Consider the following 26536-nt stretch of genomic DNA (forward strand, 5'->3'; position numbering starts at 1 on the left):
ATCTATGCTGCCACTGTCCATTTTATTCCATGGGCTTCAACTTTGCTGGCAAGCCTATTATGTGGCACTTTATGAAACACCTTTTGGAAGTCCCTATACACGTCAACCGCATTGCCCTCATCAACCCTCTGTAACCTCATCAAAAAACCCAATCAAGTTAGTTAAACACGATTTGCCTTTAACAAATCCGTATTGTCTTTCCTTAATTAATCCACACTTGTCCAAGTGACTGTTAACTTTGTCCCTGATTATTGTTTCTAAAAGCTTCCCCACTACTGAGGTTAAACTGACTGGCCTGTAGTTGCTGGGTTTATCCTTACACCCTTTTTTTCACAAGGGTGTAACATTTGCAATTCTCCAGTCCTCTGGCACCATCCCAGTATCCAAGGACGATTGGAAGATTATGGCGAGTACCTCCACGATTTCCTCAACCTCCCTCAGCATCCTAGGATGTATCCCATCCGGCCCTGATGACTTATCAACTTTAAGTACAGCCAGCCTTTCTGGTACCGCCTCTTTATCAATATTTCTTTCTGAAGTCCATCCTATCTTATCACCAACCCATCCACACATGTCCCAGCAGGATTGCTATCGGCAATGGAAACCCCTGATTTTGTACTTTTATACTGGTATAGGACAGATAACCTGCATTAGTTAAGAACTAGGAGCAGGAGAAGCCATTCGGCCCTTCAGGCCTGGTATGCCATTCAATCAGATCATGGCTGATCTTCTACCTCTGTTCTGAGTATAGTGCACCCGGGCATGGTTTGTACTTTCCTCATTGATCAAGTCTGAGTTTAGATGGATTTTTTTCTTGCTACTTTTCTTTCCTTTCAAGTGTGTTGACTCTTTGGGGTACAGCAGGAAAGTTAGTAGAAAAAAAAGGTACTGTTACAGCGAACTCAAGGACCTTCTGGATCCCCTCAAGAAACAGTCACAGAGTTACTTGAACATCAACTGCTATTGCTCTGCATATGTGCAAGTAACCAAACAGAAACTATTTTTAAATATGTAAGAAGTTGAAGGCCAAACTGGGGTTTTGGGGGTATGCCATGTTTCATTGTGATTAATCACGCCACAGTCCGCAAACTCAGCTGTCATTTTCTGCTGTTTTGGCTGCCGTTATTCTTTTGCAGGAGGAATGGGATGACTCTTTCAAAAGGGAATTGGATAAATACTTGAAGAAAAAATTGCAGGGATATGGGGAAAAGAGCAAGGGAGTGCAACAAACTGGTTTGCTCTTCGAAAGAGTTGGCGCAGACTCGATGAGCCGAATGGCCTCCTTCTGTGCTGTACTATTCTATGAATCTGATTACTACCTTCTGCATTGCAGGGAATTTCCTATGCCAGTGTGAAAAACATCAGTCACGGGCCTGACTGATACCAGGTTGCACATCAAACCAAACTTAGCCCACGTGGCAGTTTATACATAACTGGTAAAATAAACTATATCCCATATTGTCAGGCCATCAATCATTCTTAATTACAGAACTTTCTGGACCTAATCAAGATTACATGCAAGGAGAATAAAAACAAATGATAGAGAAGTGCCCTAATGGATCTTTCCAGAGCCCACATACTCTTACAATACTGACAGTTTATTGACATAAGAAAAGCATTTATTGGCGTTTTTGATACAAGATACATTCAATATACATCTTACACAATTTTATAGAATGAGAGGAAACCTACAAAAGTTGATTTATCCAGAGGGTGGTGAATATATGGAGATGACTGCTCAGAGAGATGCATACTGTCATCAAATTTGGGAGCTAGAGATGAGAGATAGAAGTGTATGGCATTTTTTGAACTTTGGGACTAGCCACATGGCCCACAATAGTCTCTTCCAGTCCTATACATTCCTCTGAAGGGTATATTATATATAAACTGTTCTAATCAAATTGGGCTAATTGTCCGAGTACAGCCAGCAGCAGGGAATCTCATCGGCCACCAACACATGTTGGATAATTACAGGCAGTTCATTCACAATGTCCTGATATGGACTGGCGAGGTTCTCCACTGCTGGCATGTACGAAGAAAATTCCTCCTTGCTGTGCTCCCATGCTTGGACAATCCCATTGATTTGTTGTGTGTGTGGTGGGGGGGGGGGCGGTGGAGGGTGGGTGCAGGAGCATGATAGCCCATTTACACACATCCATCATTACACGTTGCCTGGGAGTCCAAGTGAGGCTACAACTGGACAGAAATTTACCACTCCAGAACAGGCTCAGCTGACTAATTCCAGCTGCATTGTCATCTTTGATTTTAAAGATTTCTTCTTCTCATGATTAAACAAAACAAAAATCAATTATTGCAGATGGTGACACTAGCACTTAAAAAAATACATAATTATTGGAAAGATCATGTTGGATTACTGCCCACCATCACAGTCAACACAGCAAAGCGGTTTACATTTCAAGTTCTCCTGGCCTGTAAATAAACGCTGCTCCATGACGCTGGCCCTTTAAATATCTTGCTCAAAGCACCTTTATAACGTGGATAAATTGACTGCCATGTAGTACAAACTTATCCCGTTACAGAAGATACAACACAGATTACATAAAGTGGAGGCGTTGTGATACTGTGTTAGTTGGTGTGAAAGTGTCTTGTATTTGGGGTTACGCTCCTTCAGCTGGATATAGGCCTCCCTGTTGATTGATAGTCCAATATCCTGCCCCAGCCCACAGCTCTTTTCAATCAGATGCATGTCAGCCATGGTTTCAGAAGTTATCTTCCCAAACCATTGAGCATTGAGTGCAGAAGCAGTCACACAGATGAAGAAAATTATAATCTGCAAGAAAAGAAATTGGGTGTAAACATTTTGAATCAGCATCGCTGGCTGAATCACATACATCAGTCAGATACAAAGCAAAAGTTCCTTTTATGCTGCCAATTTAATGATCAAAGTTAAAGGCAGTTTTCTACCGTGGGCTAATGGTCCTTAGAAATTAGCATAAGGCTATCAAAACACATTTCACTTAAGAGTTACAATAGCAAGCAAGCCACAGCTGAAACAGCATATTTAACAAACTATGCCATCGATTTGACATTGTTGAACATTTTAATACCCATTTAAAATAGGCTGAGAGAATGCTGCTGAGCGCGCTTGTATGTTTGTGAGTGCATGTTACAAGCATCGGCTTAAGTGACCAGATTTCAATGTAGCAATCTACGTTCTTCAACTCGGATTACTGCATTCCACAGATAATGACAGAGCCCTTAGCTAATTTTTAAAAGGACACCCTGGTAAACTACCTGGGATAGAGTCCTCAGTGTCCACATTCTCTCCTGGCCCTCCCAAGGAGCTGTAGCAGTAGAACATGAGAAAGTGCTTCAGAGGGCCTTCCACAATACATCTAGCAATACAGTGCTGGTGTGGCGACACGCCACCACTGGACATAATCCGCTCACGGCGGCACGGACAGTTTAAGCAGACGCCCCCAGCCGGGGGCCCTTTCCTCCAGCAACTTGTTTCCTGCAGGGACAGGCTGCCGGGAGCACTTCCTATCTGGGGAGTATTTAAGCGGATGCGCGGGCTTTTCCAGTTCCTCTTTGCCATGAGGTTGAATAAAGCAGTTGTGTTTTACTAGCTCTGGTCTCGACTCCCACGTTTGCCGCGGTATCTCAACACTGGTGACCCCGACGCTCAGGACGAATCCTAAGCTAGCATGGCGGATACAAACGCAGTCACGGTTAAACTACCGGACTTTTGGGAGAACCTGGCTGAAGTCTGGTTTGTTCAAGCTGAGTCCAGATTCCGGCTGAAACACATTACAGTCGACGCCACAAAGTACGACTACCTCGTCTCCTCTCTCACCTACGCCACAGTCCCCAAGGTTTGGGCAGCGCTGCAGGATCCACCAGTGGAAGGCAAGTACGAACATCTGAAGGCTGCGCGCCTTAAAAAATTTCAAACGTCCTCTTACCGGCGCAACTGCCAACTCCTTGACCTCCCTGGCCTTGGTGCCGCTTCACCCTCGGATCTGCTTTCCCACATGCTGTCCCTCTCGGACGACAAAAACACCGGCGCCCTCTTTCGCACGCTTTTCATTTGGCAGCTCCCCGCCAGCATCCGCCCGCTCATTGTGGAGTCTGGCTCCACGGACCTGAATGACATAGCCGAAAAGGCTGACCGGCTGCTCTCTGCGCAGTCTGCTCGCGACGTCGCGCCCGACCTCACGGCAACGACCACGCGGTCTTCCCGGCCCACTAGGCCCGACCGCCCTACCACTCCGGGTCACTGCTACTACCACACCCGTTTTGGCACTAGGGCCCAACGCTGCACGCCACCGTGCACTTTCAAACCCCCCCCCCCCCCCCCGCACCGGCCCCCGCGATGGCCGCGGGGCAAAAGGGGCCTCTACTGTACGTCACAGACGACAGAACCAACCGCCGATTTCTGTGCGACACAGGGGCCCAGCACAGCATCACCCCCGCCTCCGCCCTCGAAATCCAACGCGGCACACGGGGTATCACGCTGGCCGCAGCCAATGGCTCTGACATCCGCACATATGGCACCCGCATGGTCACACTCGACCTCGCAGGCCGCCGCTATCGTTGGGAGTTCCTCACAGCCAAGGTCCTCTGCCCACTCATCGGCGCCGACTTCCTACGCGCCCACGGCCTCCTTGTCGACATTCCGAGGCACCGCCTCGTCGACATCAACACTATGGCCCCCATCCCCGGCGCATTCACCCTGGCCCGTTCGGCCGGCCTGACGACCTACTGCCTCGCCAGAGCCACGGACGACTACTCGGCCCTCCTAGCCGAGTTTCCCGCCCTCACTAACCCGACATTTTCGGCCAAGGCCGCCAAACATGGTGTGGAGCACTATATCCCCACCACCGGCCCCCCAGTTTCTGCCCACGCCCGCAGACTCAACCCGGCCAAGCTGGAAATCACGCGGGCCGAGTTCACCACCATGGAACAACTCGGCATCATCCGCCGCTCCAGCAGCCCTTGGGCCTCGCCCCTCCACATCGCCCCCAAGCCCGGCGGAGGCTGGCGCCCTTGCGGGGACTACCGCCGCCTCAACGACGCCACCACCCCCGACCGATACCCGGTGCCACACATCCAGGACTTCTCGGCCCGACTGGCCGGACGAACCATCTTTTCCAAGGTCGACCTGGTGCACGGTTACCACCAAGTCCCCGTACACCCCGTGGACATCCCCAAAACGGCCGTCATCACTCCATTCGGCCTGTTCGAGTTCCTGAGGATGCCCTTCGGCCTCAAGAATGCAGCCCAGGCTTTCCAGCGCCTTATGGACTCAGTCCTCCGGGACCTGAACTTCCTATTCGTCTATCTAGACGACAATCTCGTGGCCAGCTCCTCCAAACAGGAACACCTCGAACACCTTCGCATCCTGTTCGGGCGCCTAGCCCAACACGGGCTCATCCTCAGCCCGGCGAAGTGCCAATTCGGCCTAACCGAGATCGATTTTCTCGGTCACCACATCACCCCTGCTCGAGCCGTCCCCCTGCCCAACAAGGTGCAGGCCGTCCAGCAATTCCCCCGCCCCAAAACCATCAAGGGCCTCCAGGAGTTCCTCGGGATGGTGAACTTCTACAACAGGTTCATCCCCAGAGCTGCAGCCCTCATGAAGCCCCTATATGACTCACTCCGAGGTAAATCCAGCAAGATGGACGTAGCCTGGACCACTGACACGTCAGCCGCCTTCGACGCCACCAAAAACGCGCTCGCTGACGCCACCCTGCTCGCGCACCCGAAGGCCGATGCCCGGGTCGCGCTCACCACCGATGCCTCCGACCACGCGGTCGGAGCCGTGTTCGAGCAGTGAGTCAATGGCGCGTGGCAGCCACTTGCCTTCTACAGCCGCCAACTGCGCCCCCCGGAGGTCAAATACTCCACTTTCGACCGCAAGCTTCTCGCGCTCCACCTGTCGGTCCGCCATTTCAGGTTCCTCCTGGAAGGCCGCCCCTTCACCGCGTACGTGGACCACAAGCCGCTCACATACGCGATGGCCAAGCACACCGAACCCTGGTCCGCTAGGCAGCAACGCCAGCTCGCAGCCGTGTCCGAGTTTACTACGGACATCCAGCAGGTCTCCGGTAGAGACAACGTTGTCGCCGACTGCCTTTCCCGTCCCGCCATTTGCGCGAATCACCTCGCGGTCGACTACACGCAACTAGCAGTGGCCCAGCTCACGGACCCAGACCTCCTCTCGGCGGCTACCAGCCTGCCAGGGCTACGCCTAGCCAAGGTCGCGCACGGGCCCGAAGCCACGGCAGTCACTTGCGACGTCTCACTCGGCCAACCCAGGCCGGTCGTCCCTGCAACCTGGTGCCGCCGCATCTTCGACGTGCTACACGCGCTCTCCCATCAGGGTGCCCGCGCATCCGTCAAACTCCTCTCCCAGCGTTTCGTCTGGTGCGGCCTCAGCAAAGATGTTCGGACTTGGGCCACCTCCTGCCAACGGGCTAAGGTACAGCTACACACAAAAGCACCCCTGGGCGACTTCGAGGTACCCAGCCGCCGCTTCGACCACGTACACGTCAATCGGTCCTCTGCCACCATCACAAGGCCAAACTTATCTCCTCACGATGGTCGACCGCTACACATGCTGACCTGAGGCAGTGCCGCTGCCCTCCACCACTACAGCCGACATCGCCAGGGCGTTCGTTAACACCTGGGTCGCAAGGTTCGGCGTACCAGCCGACATAACCTCCGACAGAGGCGCCCAGTTCACCTCCGAACTCTGGACGGCCACAGCATGCAACCTCGGGGTGACGCTCCACCGAACCACGGTGTACCACCCGCAGGCCAATGGGCTGTGTGAGCGCTTCCACAGGTCACTCAAGGCCTCACTCCACGCCGGCCTGCAGGACAGTACCTGGACTGACCGCCTACCGTGGGTGCTACTAGGCCTACGCACCGTGGTCAAGGAAGACCTCCAGTCCTCGGCAGCGGAGTTAGTCTACGGACAACCGCTGCGCGTCCCAGGCGAATTCCTTCCGGAGGCTACCACGCCTTGGTTGGCCGAACAGCAGCGGCTCAACTCTTTCTCTTTCGCTCAGCAGTTCGCCCCACTTCCGGTCAACCGACACGGCGAACTCGCACCTCACGTCCCGCCAAATTTACAGCAGGCGCGCTTCGTCTTCGTGCGACACGACGCGCACCGCGGGCCCCTGCGACCCCCGTACGAGGTACTACAAACCGGGAACAAGGTCTTCAAGCTGCGACTCGGCGACAGGGTCGACACAGTCTCCATCGACCGGCTCAAACCAGCACACACAGAACCAGGGGAACAGGTCCTCGTGGCCCGGCCTCCAACTAGAGGCCGTCCCACCAACTAGACCGGCGACCACTCAGAGCCGCTGCGGCAGAACCATCAGACCACCGTCACGACTCGTCCACTCCTCCTAAGCGGATTCTGGGGGGAGCTCTGTGGCGACACGCCACCACTGGACATAATCCGCTCACGGCAGCACGGACAGTTTAAGCAGACGCCCCCAGCCGGGGGCCCTTTCCTCCAGCAACTTGTTTCGCGCAGGGACAGGCTGCCGGGAGCACTTCCTGTCTGGGGAGTATTTAAGTGGATGCGCGGGCTTTTCCAGTTCCTCTTTGCCATGAGGTTGAATAAAGCAGTTGTGTTTTACTAGCTCTGGTCTCGACTCCCACGTTTGCCGCGGTATCTCAACACTGGCCTCTAGTTCAGAGGATCTTCCCAGAATTCTAGCAGAACATTCGACTCCCACTCAACACTCCCTGGGGGCTCTAGCAATGCTCAATGCCTCTAGAGTTTCTTTGTACGATGACAAGGCACCAGTGAGCACTAATGTGTGGCACCCGCAGCACTGGTGAGTTCAAGCAATTGCCCATGACTGAGCTCATCTCGGCCAAATAGCTGCAGGGAAGGATCCAACCTCCACAAGGGCAGCAAACATTTTTTTTTTTATTTTTTAAAAAGGGGCGAGAACAAGCTGCACTACTGCAGCTCCCATGTCTGGTTCAAAGCAGCAGAGCCTGGGAACAAGTAGATTAGAGTTTGTGCATAATCCAGACAGACCCAGAAAAGGGGAAAATAACTTTGAATGAAAGGGTTACATCCCCACCCACAATACAAAATAGGCTTCCAATGATGACCATTAACCCCAACACAAGACATACGTGCTTCCATCCATTCCAAATCTTCCCTTGTGAGATGGCAAGCACTGTGTATGGTACCTGAAATGTCTCTTCTTTGTTTAACAGTTCACTGGGATGATGCATTGCAAAGATGGTTAAGTTAAAGAAAGCACAGGTAGATCCAAGTTGAAAATAGTATGGAAAGAGTCTGCTCTGAATGAAGCCAAACGTGTGTCTGCTGAGGTTACCATCCATGACCAAACCTGTAGAACAAACACACCAGCATTAAGGGCTTCTAGAGGAGAGCGATGCAAAGCTGCCTGTAGCTTAAACTGCAAGGAGGAAACCTCCCCCAGCCCCCTCAAATAAAAAGGAAAAAAAAAATCATACAAAATCAGTCTTAGGCTATCTACATTGGTTATCTTTTCACTATTTTATTTACACAATATACATAATGAAGTTCAGCATGAATTCCCTTACCCTCACCCTAAATATTTTCTGCACTGCTGCAAATGGTAATTATGGATGGCCACTTGGGCAGCTTTGCTGCAGCAATAATTTACTTAATTACAAAACTAAATTTAATGCAGCACTGTAGGTTCTCTGATGCTAATATTAAATGGGTGCAGGGGTACTTATTTATGGATGTAAATGTCACATTCCTTAGACAGCAGTTTTCACACACAATGCCTGTACAAGTCAGCAAAAACAAACTCAATAGGAGATAAAACATTTGGAAAGGAAAAGGGACAGTTTGTGCAACAGATAACCACTACAAAGCAATCATTCTCCTGAGCTTAAAAACACAATAGTCAATATCAAATAGACTCCAGTAAATTCTTCTGCGGCCCTTCAATCCCCATTCCAACAGCTGACTCGTGACCCATCTTGCCCTATTTCCGATAATGGGAAATACTGAGTTAAATGGTCCAACATGCAGGCTTGCCTGCACCTGCAATGCAGAGAGCTGACCTGGGCCATTTTAAAATGGGAATCCCTCCCCTATTTTAAATCGGCTACAGGGACAGGAAAAGATGGCCCAGATGGCTTGGCCTGCGGTACACTGCTGAGGATAGGAAAATCTGCCATGGGAGCTGATCTTAAAGGGCTGCACCTAGTCATTAAAAGGGAAATTATACTACTTCTCCAGTTTCTAACCCCAGTAAGTAGGTGGAGAGGCAGACATGTGTAGGGAGGGAATTCCAGAGTGTAGGGCACAGCTGCCAATGGTGAACAAAGGGATCTGGGGGATGCACAAAAGACCAGAGTTGGAGGAACACAGAGTGGAACCAAACAAGGAGAGTCCCACGGTGCTGGATAACCTCCGATGGTGTGGTCGACTGTGTCAAAGGCTGGGTGAGAAGTCGAGAAGGACGAAGGGTGATACTGCACCACAGTCACAGAGAAAGTCATCTGTGACTTTGGTTCAGGTGTTTTGGTGCTGTGGCAGGGTCATAAACATGATTGGAGAGATTCAAATGTGGAGTTGTGGGAAGATGGGCACAGATTTAGGAGGCAACAACACATTCATGGACTTGAAAGAAAGGGCGGGTAGAGATGGGGCAGTAGTTTGCAAGGACAGAGGGTATGTTTTCTAGCGGTGGGTGATGAAGGCAGTTTTGAAAGGGAGTGGGGCAGTACCCGATGAGAGGGAGCTATTTACAAATCGCCAACTTCCACAATGCAATCCGAGGTGAGAATGGAATTCCTGAAAATACAGGCCCTGTGGTCAAGATTATGAGAACCAACATAATGAGGGCAATTTTAACCTACCCTGCCTGGGAAACTGACGGGATCGGGAGCAACGCTGGTTTTATAACTCGCCAGTGAAGAGTAATATTCGGCGGGGTGTAAAACCTGTATTCCACCCGATCCTGTGGGATTCCCGCCGGGAGAGTTAGGTTAAAATTACCCCCAATCTTAGAGAAAAACATCACTCTGCTAGATGAACCGGTACGTATAAATCTCTTCCACTGGCACAGTTTCTCAGGTTGGACTTTGCGGGTTTGAGAGTCTGTCCCAATGCCTCTCTTTTACTACAAAGACATCCAGACTGGAATGATTAAAAAATTGGAGGCCATGAAGAAACATAATGGCCCAGAAATTGGTGTCGTGGGCTTCCCGCGGGTGCAAGCCCCCGACCTACACTTACATAGCGCGCTGACAGTTGAAGCCTGGCCCTGCGTGGATTTCCTGTCAGTGGTCCGGTTCAGCTCCCGGCGCGCTGTGCTTGCGTGATCCAGCGGCGTAGTTAGTTCGATGAGCTGGCTGGGATCACGTGAGCACTGGGCAACCAATCGGAGGTTGCAAAAGTTCATTCATGAGTTTGATAGTAAGAACTGTCAAACTCATGAAAACTCTGGGCACCCAAAACAGTACTTAAACTTCAAATAAAAGTTAAAAAAACATCCCACTAATTAAATGAACTATTAATAACTGTAAAAAAAACTATTTTAAACAATTATTCAAATTTCTGAAAAAAATTTTTTTTTAAAGAAATCGGGTCTAAAAATACACTTACCTTACTGTAAAGTCTTTAAAAATAATAAACCTGTGGAAAAAAATTTCTAACTTTAATTATTAGACCACTTACCTTTTAAAACGAAGTCCTTACGTCTGCTTTTTTCATTCGTAAAAAGTTGAGGCCTTCACGCACGGGCAAACTTTAAAAAAAAAAGGAATTTCAGCGCGCACGCGCAGACTCCTGCGCGCACGCGTTCGACCTCTGAACCCCTTGGTTCAGAGGAAAGGAAATGCCGGTTTTCCGCGTATGCGCTGTGCATGCTGAAAACCGGCAATTCCTCCGGGCACACGCGTGAGTACCCCGTCCGTACTCACGCGTTGTGCCCGGAATTACTGGGCCGATCGTCAAAGACATTGGCCTTGAAATTAGGATCGGGAGCTTGCCGCGCGTGCAAGCCCCCGATGTGCACTCACCCTGCGCGCCGACATCGCAAACCCGGGCCTGCTTGCATTTCCTGTCACTGGCCCGGTTCAGATGTCGGCGCGATGTGCTTACCTGATCCAGCGGCGTAGTTAGTGCGATGTGCCGGCTGGGATCAGGTGAGCATTGTGCAGCCAATCAGGGGAGGGGAAACTCATTCATGAGTTTGACAGTAAGAGCTGTCAAACTCATGAAAAGTATGGGCTGCCAAAACACTACTTTAACTTTAAATAAAATTTTAAAAAACATCCCACTGATTATATTAACTATAAATAAGTTTAAAAAAATGTTTTAAACAATGAATCAATTTTTTGTAAAAAATAAATTTTTAAATAGGGTCTAAAACTAAACTTACCTTACTGTAAATTCTTTAAAAATAACAAACCTGTGGAAAAAAAAATTCTACATTGTACTAAAAGCCCACTTACCTGTAAAACTAAATACTTACGTCTGGTTTTTCCATGCATAAAGACCAGAGGCCTTTACACTCGGGCAACTCTGGAAAAAAAAAGGAATTTCACTGCGCACGCGCTGCCTGTGCAGTCGCGCGCGTACTGCCTCTTAACCCCTTGGGTCAGAGGACAGGAAATGCCAGTTTTCAGCGCATGCGCTGTGCATGCTGAAAACCGGCAATTCCTCCGGGCACACGCGTGAGTACCCCGTCCGTACTCACGCGTTGTGCCCGGAATTACTGGGCCATTACAATCAGCAGTGGAATTATTTACACGCTCAAGTAGATGATGGCAGAGAGACACAGGCACTAAGTTTTATATGCAGTGCCAATTCCACTGACAGGGTAAGTATTTATATTTCTTTGGTCAGTGGCTTCTCAAGACCAGCCAACATACCCTTTACTACATTACATCATCATGTCTGCTAAATTGGTGTACTATTTGCTATTTGCAATGCAGAACAGAAAGAAGGACACTAACATTCCTGTGCCAGTATTGGGACAGGACTGTTACACAACCTCCTAGCAACGATTTTCTTATGTTTACTTTTCCATCTGGTACTGTGCCTTGACCAAAGTTACTGCCAGCAAATTTGTGACAGTTCATAAGATCCACAATAAATAGGTCTTTGCTGCTGCAGAAACAAGGCACACCTAGAAGTGGCACCTTGGGGTGGGGATGGAAGTAGAGTGGCTGCATTGTGGGAGGGAGTGAGGAGGGAGCATGCCAGCATGACCTAGGGAACGGAAAATGTGCCAGTGTGACCTCTGAAGTGGGAGAGGGGACGAGGGGAGGAAGAGTACCTGCTTAAATAAGAGAGTGGATGAAGAGTGCCAACTTAACTAAGTTGGAGAGGGAGTGCCAGGATGAACTGTGAGAGTGGGAGACGAGGTTGTCTCTGTGAAATAGTGGGGAGAAAGATAGAATCATAGAAAGTTACAGCACGGAAGGAGGCCATTTCGACCCATTGTGTCCGCGCCAGCCAACAAAGAGCTATCCAGCCTAATCCCACTTCCCAGCACTTGGTCCGTAGCCCTGCAGGTTACAGCATCCCAAGTGCACATCCAAGTACTTTTTAAATGTGGTTAGGGTTCCTGCCTCTACCACCCTTTCAGGCAGTGAGTTCCAGACCCCCACAACCCTCTGAGTGAAGAAATTTCCCCTCAAATCCCCTCTAAACCTTCCACCAAATACTTTAAATCTGTGCCCCGGTTTTTGGCCCTTCTGCTAAGGGAAATAGGCCCTTTCTATCCACTTTATCTATGCCCCTCATAATTTTATACATCTCAATAAGGTCTCCCCTCAGCCTCCTCTGTTCCAAGGAAAACAGATCCAGCCTATCCAGTCTTTCCTCATAGCTAAAATTCTCTACTCCCAGCAACATCCTTGTAAATCTCCTCTGTACCCTCTCTGGTGCAATCACATCTTTCCTGTAATGTGGTGACCAGAACTGCATGCAGTACTCTAGCTGAGGCCTAACTAGTGTTTTATACAGTTGAAGCATAACCTCCCTGCTCTTGTATTCTATGCAAGATGGGGTGCAGCATCTCTATAAACTTCTGTGAATTGTGATGGTAGAAGGTTTGAAAGGGGGAAAGAAGATGTATAAAAGTTAGTGTAGCGGTGCATGATGGGGACTTGGTTCTATGCAAAAAATGGTCAGGAAAGGCAGTGTATGGCATTACCTCACATAATCGCGTGACTGGGCTGGCTACAAGATATAATCAAGGATAAAGAACTGCAAATGCTGCAAGAAATTAGGTTGAGTGAAAGAGCTAATGTTGCAAGATAAAAGGTATGCTCAAGATGTGTAGCCGCCCTAGAAACCAGATGGCCTAACAATATCCCAAGGACAGTAAGTAGATCAGGAAGCAGACACAATTCTTGGGACGAGGACAAAGGGCCAGTAAACAAATGCTGATCAGAGCTAATGATGTTATAACGCAGAACATTCTAGAAGGTAGGTGGGAACAATGTATAGCGCATCAAACTATACTGTATGTATAAATATCGACTAACCGCTGTAACAATTCGGAGGAGCTTGGCTAAGGCGGAAGCAGGCTGTCTCCCCACCGGTGGCTGCCTCACCGGTGCGAATTGGACTCTCGATCTCAGACTTGTGTTGAGTGATTTGAAAATACTCCACAACAAGGTTACATATGTAAATTGTTTTTGCCTTCAAATGCTGAATCACACTACACTTCAAAAGCATTGGAAAGTATACCAAAAAATATAATTTCTTCATACATTTCTACATTTTCATTGTGAAAATTACACTTCTGTATACTTAAGTTTATTTTCCCTGTACAATACAATTGAGGCAATATTGTGTACAGCTGCAGTACAAGTCGTGACAAGTTCACATCCCAATGCACTTGTAACCATTTCTTTTTCTATGTCTCATGTGAGGCCATTGGGTTTCATTTTTCACAGAAAAACAAATTGGATTGGAGAATGTGATCCTAAAACACTAACAAATCCTGAAATCCAGGAATCCTGTGATAAAAAGGAATTGAATTTATTCAAGCCACTTTGATGCAGTGGCCTTGGCCATATGTCTTTTTTGCAGCCCATAATCGTTGTACATTGTTTTTTTTAATGAGTTGTCAATTTTTTTTGAGGACGGGGGTTGTGTCAACATTTAAACTGTTCAACAGCTTCCCAGGTTTTATAGGCTGGCATGCATGAATGCTGCAGATGCATGTTCATTGTGACATGTTTTAACCTGCTAAAACTTGGTTCTGTTACTGGGAATTTAACGGTTAAGCAATAGTTCAACATGGGAATCTATTACAGTAAAGGAAAAAGGGGAGACACTTACCTGATATAAATGTAACCCATATCTGCATCCCCCAGAATGTAGACAAGAACATCAGGTGGAGAAGTTTGGCAAACGTTGTGGGTTCTCCTTCAGTAGACATGGCAATTGGCATAGATGACATCACACAACCAAGGAAGGCAGAAACCCTGCACCAACATACAGAAAATATATGGAAGGGAGGTGAAGTGCAGAAAGAAAATTAAACCAGGCTCAAGGTGATTATCTCTGACCCAATTGTGATTAGTAAAAGGCAAATCTATATATATAAACGAGTCGATCTGTCTGTCTGTCCTTCTGTCTGTCCTTCTGTCTGTCCTCAGGTGTGCGTCTGTCCGGCTATGCGCTCGAAAGTTATACCGCGTACCTACGCGCGCGTTACCTCCGAAGAAAGCTTACGCTTCCGGGACGCTGGTAAGCGTATTTACTTTTCGGTCGGACGAAAATTGTTCACGCCTTATGCAAAAAACCTTCAAAATTAAACTCATTATCTGCTAGCATTGATTGACTGACGTCAAGGTTCGACCAATCCTGTGCCGTCACGATTGACCAATCCTATAGTACGGTCCCCTGATGGTTGGCCAATCGGTGTGTGTGTGTGTGGGCGGGACTAATCATTTTCATCTCGGGGATCTGGCAGCCATTGTTTCAGTGCCATGACTTCAGCTTCCAGCTCAAACTACTTTGAAAGTTAGTATCTCTTTTAAAAATAACATAAGATTTACCAAAAACGTTTTATAAGTACTTTCACTTTCATCTTTCAAGGTATTAAGTGTGTGTGTGGGCGGGACTAATCGTTTTCATCTCAGGGATCTGCCAGCCATTGTTTCACTGCTTGCAGCTCAAACTACTCTCCTTATCCAGCTTTGAAAAAGTTAGTATCTCTTTTAAAAATAACATAAGATTTACCAAAAATGCTTTATAAGTACTTTCACTTTCATCTTTCAAGGTATTAAACGGTAGAAATGTTGCCCGGCAGCAGATTCACAAAGGGACACAGACAGGGCCCCAAAGCCTGGCACTCGATTTAAACCGCCCGCCCCAAAACAGCCCTGGCAAAGCCGGGCTCCCCCAGCTAGTATATATATATAAATATAAAATATATTGGCAAAATAAATGTTTAGTATAGATAATGATGGAATGCGCCGTGGCTCAATGGTAGCCTTCCGGCCTCCGAGTCGGGTTATGGGTTCGCGCCCCACTCCAGACAACCCCGGCAAGTGGGAACAAATGTTCCGGTCTCTAAATACTGGGTTGACATCCAATGGGATACTAGTGTCCCTCCCTTCCACTGCCCAATTGCATCTAGTTAGTCCTTCTGGTAGGCAGTTGTGAATCAGGCTAACGCCCCGTCCGCATCATTGCGGAAACAACCAAGAGCACAATCTGCTGGATGTAAAAAGCAGCATTGAAATGGCTTGTCTCATGTGCCACTGGGCATGGAAGAGAAAGAAGAAAAAGAACATAGACAACAAATAAGTGGTGGGAGATTGCAAAGAGCTCCAACAGATCACAAAGGGTCTGATGTAGCAGACAATCAGAGAAAAATACGAATGAAGAATTAGATATGAAGTGGTTCAAAAAATGAGTTTAACACAAAAAACGCAATAGATCACAAAGGTGTGAAATAAGAAGTGTGGCCAACAAAATTCTCTAGTTCAAAGTGAGAACAGGAGGAAACCCCACCAACACAATATTCAGTGCAACAGTGGAAGAAGTCAAGGAGGGGTCTAATTAGAACTGGGTCAGAGAGTGGTTAAAGTATCTCTGAGCTTCCAGTTCTGGTGATAGGTCTACACCTAAAAATGTTACCTTGTCTTTTCTCTTTTCAGATGCTGCTACACCGATGTTATTTCCAGCACATGTGCTTTAATTTGCATTTCCAGCATTTGCTGTTTAATTTTTTTAATGTCTATTTTTTAATAACAGGCACTGGATACGTGCAAGGGACCAGATCAATTTTAAAAGGGATATTTCATATTCACTCTAATTATTTTGAAAAGACCAAATGGGTTACAAATAAATATGACTAATAACATTGAAGGTGGTTATGTTTTCCTGTAAATGTCCTCCAGAATAAATTCCAAAGCAACTAATAGAGGTCTTTAAAATTATGAAAGATTTTGATAGAGTAGACAGAGGGGGAAAAATTCAGTTGCTTTGCGTCTGCAGTTAGTGCCCCAAGGGGGTGCCAACAGGGCGCAAAGCAACTAGAGCCTGGGCATGGCGCCGCTAACGCCTCCCGCGAAATTCAGCGGGAGGTTAGTAGCGGTGGTAGCGCCCTGTGGTGCTGCGCCTCTGGCGATTACGTCATCTGGCTGGGGCGGCGATAATTAAAAGGGTGGGTGCCGAGCGGCCATTTGCTTTTGGGCCGCCTGCCAGCACCTGCCCCCTCTGGCTTCCTCCTGTGGGGTGCTGGCTGCAATCTGTCAGCCCGGCACTCCTCGAGTGCCAGGCTCTTTTGCCGGCACCCCGCTCCCCAGTGGTCCAGCAGGGCCCCGGTGCGTGCTGCGCTAGGCCCCTCCTCTTTAATGAGGGCAGGGCGGCCTGCAGTACTGTGGCGCTGCTGCACGTAGCGCCGCAATGTTCAATTGGAGCACCCCAAGAGGGAGGGGTAACGCTTCCAGTAGAGCCCTGCCTCCTGCTTGGGGCACTACCATTCAATTTCGGGCGCAGGAGCACTAACTTTTTCAGGGCGCTAAAAGTAGTGCCCCAGCGAAGTTATTGCCCCAAAGGAGGCGCGAGCCAATGTCCCCCCACCCCCACCCCCCCAGAGTATTTCCACTTAGAAACATAGAAGATAGGAGCAGGAGTAGGCCATTCGGCCCCTCGAGCCTGCTCCGCCATTCAAAATGATCATGGCTGATCATCCAAATTCAGTACCCTGTCCCTGCTTTCTCCCCATATCCCTTGATCCCCTTAGCCTTAAGAAATATATCTAACTCCTTCTTGAATATATTTAATGAATTGGCCTCAACTGTCTTCTGTGGTAGAGAATTCCACAGGCTCACCACTCTCTGGGTGAAGAAATCCCTCCTCATCTCAGTCCTAAATGGCTTACCCCTTATCCTTAGACTGTGACCCCTAGTTCTGGACTCCCCTGCCATCGGGAACAGCCTTCCTGCATCTAGTCTGTCTAGTCCGGTTAGAATTTTGTAAGTTTTAATGAGATCCCCTCTCATTCTTCTCAACTCTAGCGAATATAAGCCTAATCGACCCAATCTCTCTTCATACGTCATTCCTACCATCCCAGGTATCGGTCTGGTGAATCTTCGCTGCACTCCCTCCATGGCAAGAACATCCTTCCTCAGATAAGGCGACCAAAACTGCACACAATACTCAAGGTGTGGTCTCACCAAGGCCCTGTACAACTGCAGCAAGACATCCTTGCTCCTGTACTCGAAACCTCTCGCTATGAAGGCCAGCATACCATTTGCCTTCTTAACCACCTGCTGCACCTGCATGCTTACCTTCAGAGACTGGTGCACAAGGACACCCAGATCTCGTTGCACTTCCCCTTTTCCCAATCTATTGCCGTTCAGATAATAATCTGCCTTCCTGTTTTTGCCACCAAAGTGGATAACCTCGCATTTATCCACATTATACTGCATCTGCCATGCATCTGCCCAACCTGTCCAAATCGTACTGGAGTTTCTCTGCATCCTCCTCACAGCACACACGCCCACCCAGCTTTGTGTAGTCTGCAAACTTGGAGATATTACATCTAGTTCCCTCGTCTAGATCATTAATATATATTGTGAATAACTGGGGTCCTAGCACCAATCCCTGCGGTACCCCACTAGTCACTGCCTTCCACTCGGAAAAAGACCCGTTTATTCCAACTCTTTGCTTCCTGTCTGCCAACCAGTTTTCTATCCAAGTCAGTAGCTTACCCCCAATCCCATGTGCTTTAACTTTGCACGCTAGTCTCTTATGTGGGACATTATCGAATGCCTTCTGAAAGTCCAAATACACCACATCCACTGGTTCGCCCTTATCTATTCTACCAGTTACATCCTCAAAAAATTCCAGATTAGTCAAGCATGATTTACCTTTTGTAAATCCATGTTGACTTTGTCCGATCCTGTCACTGTTTTCCAAGTGCCCTGCTATTACATCTTTTACAATGGACTCTAGCATTTTCCCCACTACCGATGTCAGGCTTACCGGTCTATAATTCCCCGTTTTTTCTCTACCACCTTTTTTAAATAGTGGGGTTACATTAGTTTAGGGTTGCAAAGGGGTGGAAAGTTTCCGGTAAATTTCCGGTAATTTTCCACGGGAAGTTTAGCTTGGGAATTTTGCCCAAAAAAGCACATGCTAGCATAATATTGTTTTTTTTGTATTTCTTTCTTTTTTTTCCCCCCCCACAGGTCCTCTCTTAAAATTACTAACAGAGATGGAATCTTAATTATTAAGGAATTTCTTAATCAATATATGTTTATCTTCTTACTTGGCTTGTTTTAATAATTACAAGTTTTGTGTGTGACTGTGAACAAATGTGTCCTGATTGGTTGGATGAGTGGATGAGCGATTAGCTCCCTCTATTTGTAATATTTGCATATCGAATTGTGATTGGCCTGCAGGCATCTGTAAGACTGCTATAGTTTTTTTAAGATCCAGGTTAGGGGTCCTGAGGGAAGTCATTTTGTTTTCTGCTGATGTTGTGATGATGCAGTAAGTAAATCAGACTTTATACCAAATAAACCAGTTACTTGTTGAACTCTGTTGTCCTTCAATTTAAAATATACAAAATAATACACTATTGGTGATGTAGCGTCGTGTGTGTACAGGTCATGCTTCCATCACATGGAGCATCAGCAAAAATGTACTCACCCTGTTGCAATCGTGCTGATCGACCGCAGTTCGACACAGATGAATGCCCTTTATTTCTCTGCATAGAACAATGCCACGTTTACCGTCGGATGTGTGGAAGCATTTTACCCCAGGCATTAAAGATGGAAAGACTGTGTACATGTGCAAACACTGTAGAAAGCCATATGTAAAGAATGCCACAAAGATGCAGCAGCATTTATCCAACGATCTTGGATCACAAAAGGTCTTTGCAGTAGTTACTGACAATACTGCAAATATGAAGGCTGCTTGGGCTCAAGTGGAGGAGGCCTACTCTCATATTACGTCTATTGGGTGCGCAGCTCATGGGCTTAACCTGCTCCTCAAGGACATCATGGGTTTGAGAACCATGGAAGCACTGTACAAGAGAGCCAAGCAAGTTGTTAAGTATGTCAGGGGAAAACAGGTAGTTGCAGCAACCTACAACTCCAAGCAAATGACAAAGAACAACAACACCACACTGAAGCTGCCCAACAACACTAGATGGGGTGGTGTTGTCATAATGTACAACAGCCTTCTGGAGGGTAAGGAGTTGCTGCAAGAAATGGCAATATCCCAGTCTGGGGATATGGAAACCACCATCAAGAAAATACTGCTGGATGATGTGTTTTGGGAGAGAGTGGTTAGCAGCCTTAAACTACTCTCACCAGTAGCATCTGCAATTGCTCAGATTGAAGGAGATGACACTGTCTTGTCAGATGTTCTCAGGCTTTTTACTGATTTAAAAGAACAAATCAGCATTGCCCTACCCACATCCCCGCTGCTCAAAGCAGAGGAGAAGGCAATTGTTCAATTCATACAGACGCGTCAAGAATTTTGTGTCAAGCCGATTCATGCTGCAGCATACATGCTGGACCCAAAGCATGTTGGGAGACCAATACTTTCTGGAGAACAGATCAACAGCGCTTACAGTGTGATTTCTACCCTCTCACACCATCTCAATCTGGATGTGGGCAAAGTTTTGGGAAGTCTGGCAAAGTTCTCTACCAAGCAAGGTCTTTGGAATGGGGATGGGATATGGGAATCATGCAAGCATATCAGTGCACATACCTGGTGGAAGGGACTTTGTGCATCTGAGGCCCTGTCACCTATTGCATCGGTGATACTCCAAATCCCACCTTCATCAGCAGCCTCTGAACGAAACTGGTCACTTTTTGGGAACACGCATACAAAGGTGCGCAACAGGCTGACTAAGAGAGTGGAGAAACTGGTGGCTATCCGGGCGAACCTACAACTTATTGAGCCAGATACAGAAGTGTCCACCACATAGCTAGACACTGACACAGAGGAGGAAATGGACACGTCAGAGCCAGAGTCAGAGAATCAGGAGGAGCAATGAGGAGTGGAAGACTCAGAAGACTCATGAATAGAAGACTCAAAGGGACAAAATAAGGACAAATTACAGGCTAAATAAGCTGACGCTCTTTTTATTTTATTTTAGATGGGTCTTTTTTGTGGGGGTTCAATAAAGTTCAAAATTATAACCTAAATAAAGTTTTGAAAGCCTGTTTTTATTTGTATGGAACAGTATGTCTATTTTGACGACAAAGATAATATAAGGGTCAGAGACAAAAACCATCAGTGTGCAAAAAAACTCAAAATTCCCATAAATTCCCCAAATTCCCATAAATTCCCAAAAATTCCCATGGAAAGTTTCCTCTTAAAAATTCCCAGAATTTTGCAACCCTACATTAGTTACCCTCCAATCCATGGGAACTGTTCCAGAGTCTTTACAATTTTGGAAGATGACCAGTAATGCATCTACTATTTCTAGGGCCACTTCCTTAAGTACCTTAGGATGTAGATTATCAGGCCGTGGGGATTTATCGGCCTTCAATCCCGTCAATTTCCCTAACACCATTTCCCTACAAATACTGATTTCATTCAGTTCCTTCCTCTCATTAGACCCTATGTTCCCCGACATCTGAGTTTATTTGTGTCCTCCTCTGTGAAGACAGAACCAAAGTATGTATTTAATCGGTCTGCCATGTCTTTGTTCCCCATTATAAATTCCCCTGATTCTGACTGCAAGGGACCTACGCTTGACTTCACCAATCTTTTTCTCTTCACATATCTATAGAAGCTTTTATTGTCAGTTTTTATGTTCCCTGCAAGCTTACTCTCATACTCTATTTTCCCCCTCTTAATTAATCCCTTTGTCCTCCTTTGCTGAATCCTAAACTGCTCCCAATCCTCAGGTTTGCTGCTTTTTCTGGCCAATTTATATGTTGTCTCCTTGGATCTTATGCTATCCCTAATTTCCCTTGTTAGCCAATGTTGAGTCACCTTTTTTGTTTTATTTTTATGCCAAACAGGGATGAACAAATTATGTAGTTCATCCATGCGATCTTTAAATGTTTGCCATTGCCTATTCACGTCAACCATTTAAGTAACATTCCCCAATCCCTCCTAGCCAACTCGCGCCTCATACCATCGTAGTTTCCTTTATTTAAATTCAGTACCCAGTTCTCTGAATCAACTACTTCACTCTCCATCTTACTGAAGAATTCTATCATATTATGATCGCTCCTCCCCAAGGGGCCTCGCACAACAAGATTGCTAATTAATCCTTTCTTATCAATTAATACCCAGTCTAAGATGGCCTGATCTCTAGTTGGTTCCTCGACATATTGGTCCAGGAAACCATCCCGTATACACTCTAGGAATTCCTCTTCCACGGTATTGTTACTAATTTGGTTAGACCAATCTATATGTAGATTAAAGTCACCCATGATAACTGCTGTGCCCATATTGCACGCATCTCTAATTTCCCATTTAATGCCATCCCCAACCTCAGCATTACTGTTTGGGGGGTTTGTATACAACTCCCACTAACGTTTTCTGCCCCTTGGTATTTCTCAGCTCTACCCATACAGATTCCACATCATCAGAGCTAATATCCTTCCTTACTATTGTGTTAATCTCCTCTTTAACCAGCAATGCTACCCCACTGCCTTTTCCTTTTTGCCTGTCTTTCCTGAATATTGAATACTCCTGGATGTTGAATTCCCAGCCTTGGTCACCCTAGAGCCATGTCTCCGTAATCCCAATTATATTATATCCGTTTACATCTATTTTCGCAGCTAATTCATCCACCTTATTACGAATGCTCCTCGCATTAAGACACAAAGCCTTCAGGCTTGTTTTTTTTTTAAACACTCTTAGACCTTTTAGAATTATTGTTTCCTGCGGCCATGTTTGATTTACACCCTTGATTTCTCTGACTGCCACTTTTGCTTTTCTCCTTCCTGTCTTTTGCTTCTATCCTTGCTTCCCTTTCTTCTGTCGCCCTGCACAGGTTCCCAACCCTCTGCCATTTCACTTTAAACCCTCCCCAACAGAACTAGCAAAACACTCCCCCTAGGACATCGGTCCCGGTCCTGCCCAGGTGCAAACCGTCCAGTTTGTACTGGTCCCACCTCCCCCAGAACCGGTTCCAATGTCCCAGGAATTTGAATCCCTCCCCTTGCACCATTCTTCTAGCCACGTATTCATCTGAAATATCCTTCTATTTCTACTCTGACTAGCACGTGGCACTGGTAGCAATCCTGAGATTATTACCTTTGAGGTCCTATTTTTTAAATTTACCTAACTCCCTATATTCAGCTTTTAGGACCTCATCCTGTTTTTTACCTATATCGCTGGTACCTATATGCACCACGACAACTGGCTGTTCACTCTCCCCCTCCAGAATGCCCTGCAGCCGCTCCGAGACATCCTTGACCCTTGCACCAGGGAGGCAACATACCATCCTGGAGTCTCGTTTGCAGCCGCAGAAATGCCTATCTATTCCCCTTACAATAGAATCCCCTATCACTATAGCTCTTGCGCTCTTTTTCCTCCCGTCCCGTGCAGCAGAACCACCCATGGTGACAGGAAGTTGGTTGCTGCTGCCTTCCCCCGATAAGCCATCCTCCCCAACAATATCCAAAGCGGTATATCTGTTTGAGAGGGGAATGGCCACAGGGGACCCCTGCACTACCTGCCTGCGCCTACTACTCTGCCTGGCAGTCACCCATCCCCTTCCTGCCTGTGCAGCCTTTACCTGATTAAACGTGATATCCACGACGTCCTTAGCATCGCGAATGCTCCAGTATGTATCCATTCGCAGCTCCAGCGCCGCAATGCGGTCTGCCAGTAGCTGCAGCTGGATACACTTCCCGCACACATGGTCGTCAGGGACACAGGAAGTGTCCCTGATTTCCCACATAGTGCAGGAGGAGCATGCCACGGCGCCGAGCTTTGCTGCCATGACTTACCTTTAATTAATTTAAATTAAATCAATACCACCAATTATATTACAATTAAATGATATACTCAAGGGCCCTTGTTTCCTAGCACTCCCCACTACACAACAGAGACCTTAGAAATTATAACCACAAAATTAAGACCATCTAAACTTTATAAACTATGAACCTTAACTGTCAAACTATAGAGTAGTATAAATACTCACCCAATCAGCTGCTTCCTCCTGCCTGTGTCAATTTTTGAATCGTGACGTGGCTCTGGAACGCCGCCGCTGGTCTGCGAGATTGGTAAGCCTCTGTAAAAAAGCCTGCGAAAGTGAGTTTAAATACTCACTGAACCTCCGCTCTCACCGCTGGCCTGTGAAAAAAAGCCCGCGAAAGTGAGTTTAAATATTCACTGAACCTCTGCTCCCGACAATGGCGTGTGAAAAAAAGCCCACAAAAGTGAGTTTAAATACTCACTGAACCTCCGCTCTCACCGCTCCTGGCAATGACTTATGGGGAAGAGCAAAACTAAAGGTCATCAATGTAAGATAGTCACCAAGAAATCAATTAGGGAATTCAGAAGAAACTTCTTTACCCAGACGGTGGTGAGAATGTGGAACTCGCTACCACAGGGAGTGGTTGAAGCGAATAGTATAGATGCATTTAAGGGTTGGCTAGATAAGCATATGAGGGAGAAGGGAATAGAGGGTTATGATGATAGCGTTAGGTGAGAAAGGATGGGAGGAGGCTCAAGTGGAGCACAGACACCGGCATAGACTGGTTGGGCCGAATGGCCCATTTCTGTGCTGTATATTCTATGTAATTCTATGTAAAACAAATTAGGGCTTTACATGGTCCATTGCTGCCTGTCCCAACATAATCATCAGGTCTTCTGCAATAGCTTCTCCTTCTGCTCCATATAGTCATTTCCATTCTGGACCCTGTCTCATCCTCATCTATATGCTGTCACTTGTCAATATTATTTAGATTTATCAAAATTGATTGATCCTGCCAGAACTCTACATCCTAGACCTGATTCCATCCACTCCATGACAGTTCACAACTTTGGTGTCCTTAATCACCCTGAACTAAGCTTCAAACCCATCATACTATCCATCACAAGACTGCCCAGTTTCACCTGCATAATACCAAGTGCCTCGGTCCCTACTTCATCCCCAGCATTATTGAAACTCTCATCCATGCTTTGTTGGCTCTAAGCACAGCTTATTTAATGGTGTACAAAAGCAAAATACTGCAGATGCTGGAAATCTGAAACAAAAACAGAAAATGCTGGAATACTCAGCAGGTCAGGCAGCATCTGTGGAGAGAGAAACAGAGTTAACGTTTCAGGTCGATGACCCTTCGTCAGAACAGCTTATTTAATGGTGTCTTGGGCTGCATACCACAAGCCCCAACTCACCTATACAGTACTACGTTCCGCTCACTTATCACAGATATCTGATGAAAAGTCATTGACCTGAAACATTAACTCTATTTCTCTCTCCATAGATACTATACTGTCTGACTTGGAGTGTTTCCAGCATTTTCTGTTTTTAATTATAAAAAACGCTGCTCGCTGGCTATTTAATGCATTAATTGCTTCTTTGTGACAGTACTTAGCATTTCCACTTTTTACTATTTCTCTACCCTCCTCCCATTTTCTTATCTTCCAGTTTTGAAATCTGACGCAAAGGGTTTAGATCCAAAAATGTAACCAGATTTCTTTTTTCAGATTCTGCCAGACCTGCTGTGTCTTTCCAGCACTTTCAACTTTCATTAAAAGGCAGGCCGGAGTTGTTTAGCTAGGCTATGGACAGCAATCTAAAATCCTGGAGAACCGTCAATATTAAATGGATCTGAAAATGACCTTGGGGGGAGTGGGGCGGTAATGTTTGTGGAGAGGAAGGCGGGGGGGGGGGGGGTCGAAGAGAAAGAGGTAAAAGTCCGATTGTCAACGGGAACTGTGTGCGGTTAATCCATGATGCAAGGCTGTTGCAGGCGTCATTAACTAAAGCGCAGAGTTTAACCAAATTAATTTCCCCTGAAACAGAAATAGCACAGAGATTTTCAAAACCCGTTAATAAATAAAACATTCAGATGCTTCTTCAGGGTCTCAAATGTAGCTTTTTTTTTCATTTAGGACAATAAGATCTAGATTAAAATTCAGACTAAACATTCACTGATAAATCGTTTTCATTTAAGACAAAAAGTTAAAACTTTGAATCTGTGCGGCTCTTTATTAATCGCTCATAAATTGAACGATCAGGAAAAAAAATTCAGAGTCAGAGAAATTTACAGCACAGAAGGAGGCCATTCAACCCATCGTCTCTGTGCCGGCCGAAAAAGAGCTATCCAGCCTAATCCCACTTTCCAGCTCTTGCTCTGTACTAAATGGCTTACCCCTTATCCCTAGACTGTGATCCCTGGTTCTAGACTTCCCGGGAGTGCACATCCAAGTACTTTTTAAATGCGATGAGGGTTTCTGCCTCTACCACCCTCTCAGGCAGTGAGTTCCAGACCCCCACCACTATCTGAGCGAAAAAAATTCTCCTGAACTCCCCTCTAATCCTTCTACCAATTACTTTAAATCTATGCCCCCCTGGTTATTGACCTCTCTGCTAATTGCAGTTACATTTGCTGCTTAAACTTCCAACAGATGAATGCCCCGGGTAAAATGCAGAATGCTTACCCTCCTCCCCTACACGACTTATCCTGAGCCAGGCTATCCCACAGGATGCAACCTTTCTCGCTTCAGCGCTGCGCACTCATCCTAACTTGGCTGCCAGACTTATTCTCTCCCTCTCCCCCCCCCCCTTCCTGCTGTTCTGATTGGTTGTGGCGGCCGCTACATTCTACTTTTTTCGCCCGCCGAGTCCCCCAAATGCGAATCGGCGGCACGCCCCCCTATGCGTCCGCGCATGCGTTCAGAAAAGCGGTCTCACGGGACTTGTAGTCTTTCCAGGCGGACACCCGCGTCGGCCGTTTTATTTTAAAAACCAGCGAGAGCGAACGTTAAGCAACAATTCTTACGCTTGTATGCTTAAGTGGGGGGGGGGCAGCAAGAAGCCTTTTTTGTGGTTATAATCTTGGAGGGAGACATAAGATGGGAGAGCTGTCGCCCCTGGCAACCGGCCTCCCCTTCTGGGGA

The 26536-nt window shown here is 46.9% G+C and overlaps 1 protein-coding gene across 2 annotated transcripts; it reads right to left on the minus strand.

Annotated features, from left to right (window-relative positions):
- Positions 1–1597: 1597 nt before the first annotated feature.
- LOC147122246 (transmembrane protein 205) lies at positions 1598–26518 on the minus strand. 2 transcript variants are annotated; one of them, XM_085983171.1, is made up of 5 exons: positions 26419–26518; positions 23610–23761; positions 14306–14451; positions 8188–8351; positions 1598–2791 (listed from the first exon to the last, which is right to left on the minus strand). In XM_085983171.1, exons 3-5 carry the CDS (start codon positions 14424–14426, stop codon positions 2489–2491), a joined length of 588 nt encoding a protein of 195 aa, XP_085839297.1. In that variant the 5' UTR covers positions 14427–14451; positions 23610–23761; positions 26419–26518; the 3' UTR covers positions 1598–2488. The 2 variants fall into 2 exon arrangements, with proteins under 2 accessions (XP_085839297.1, XP_085839296.1); XM_085983170.1 differs by lacking the exon at positions 26419–26518 and adding an exon at positions 26078–26186.
- Positions 26519–26536: the final 18 nt, after the last annotated feature.

Source organism: Somniosus microcephalus, chromosome 3 (genome assembly GCF_052327205.1).
Source record: "Somniosus microcephalus isolate GS21.2 chromosome 3, FLI_Smic_1.0, whole genome shotgun sequence".
In the NCBI taxonomy this organism is placed as follows: Eukaryota; Metazoa; Chordata; class Chondrichthyes; order Squaliformes; family Somniosidae; genus Somniosus; species Somniosus microcephalus.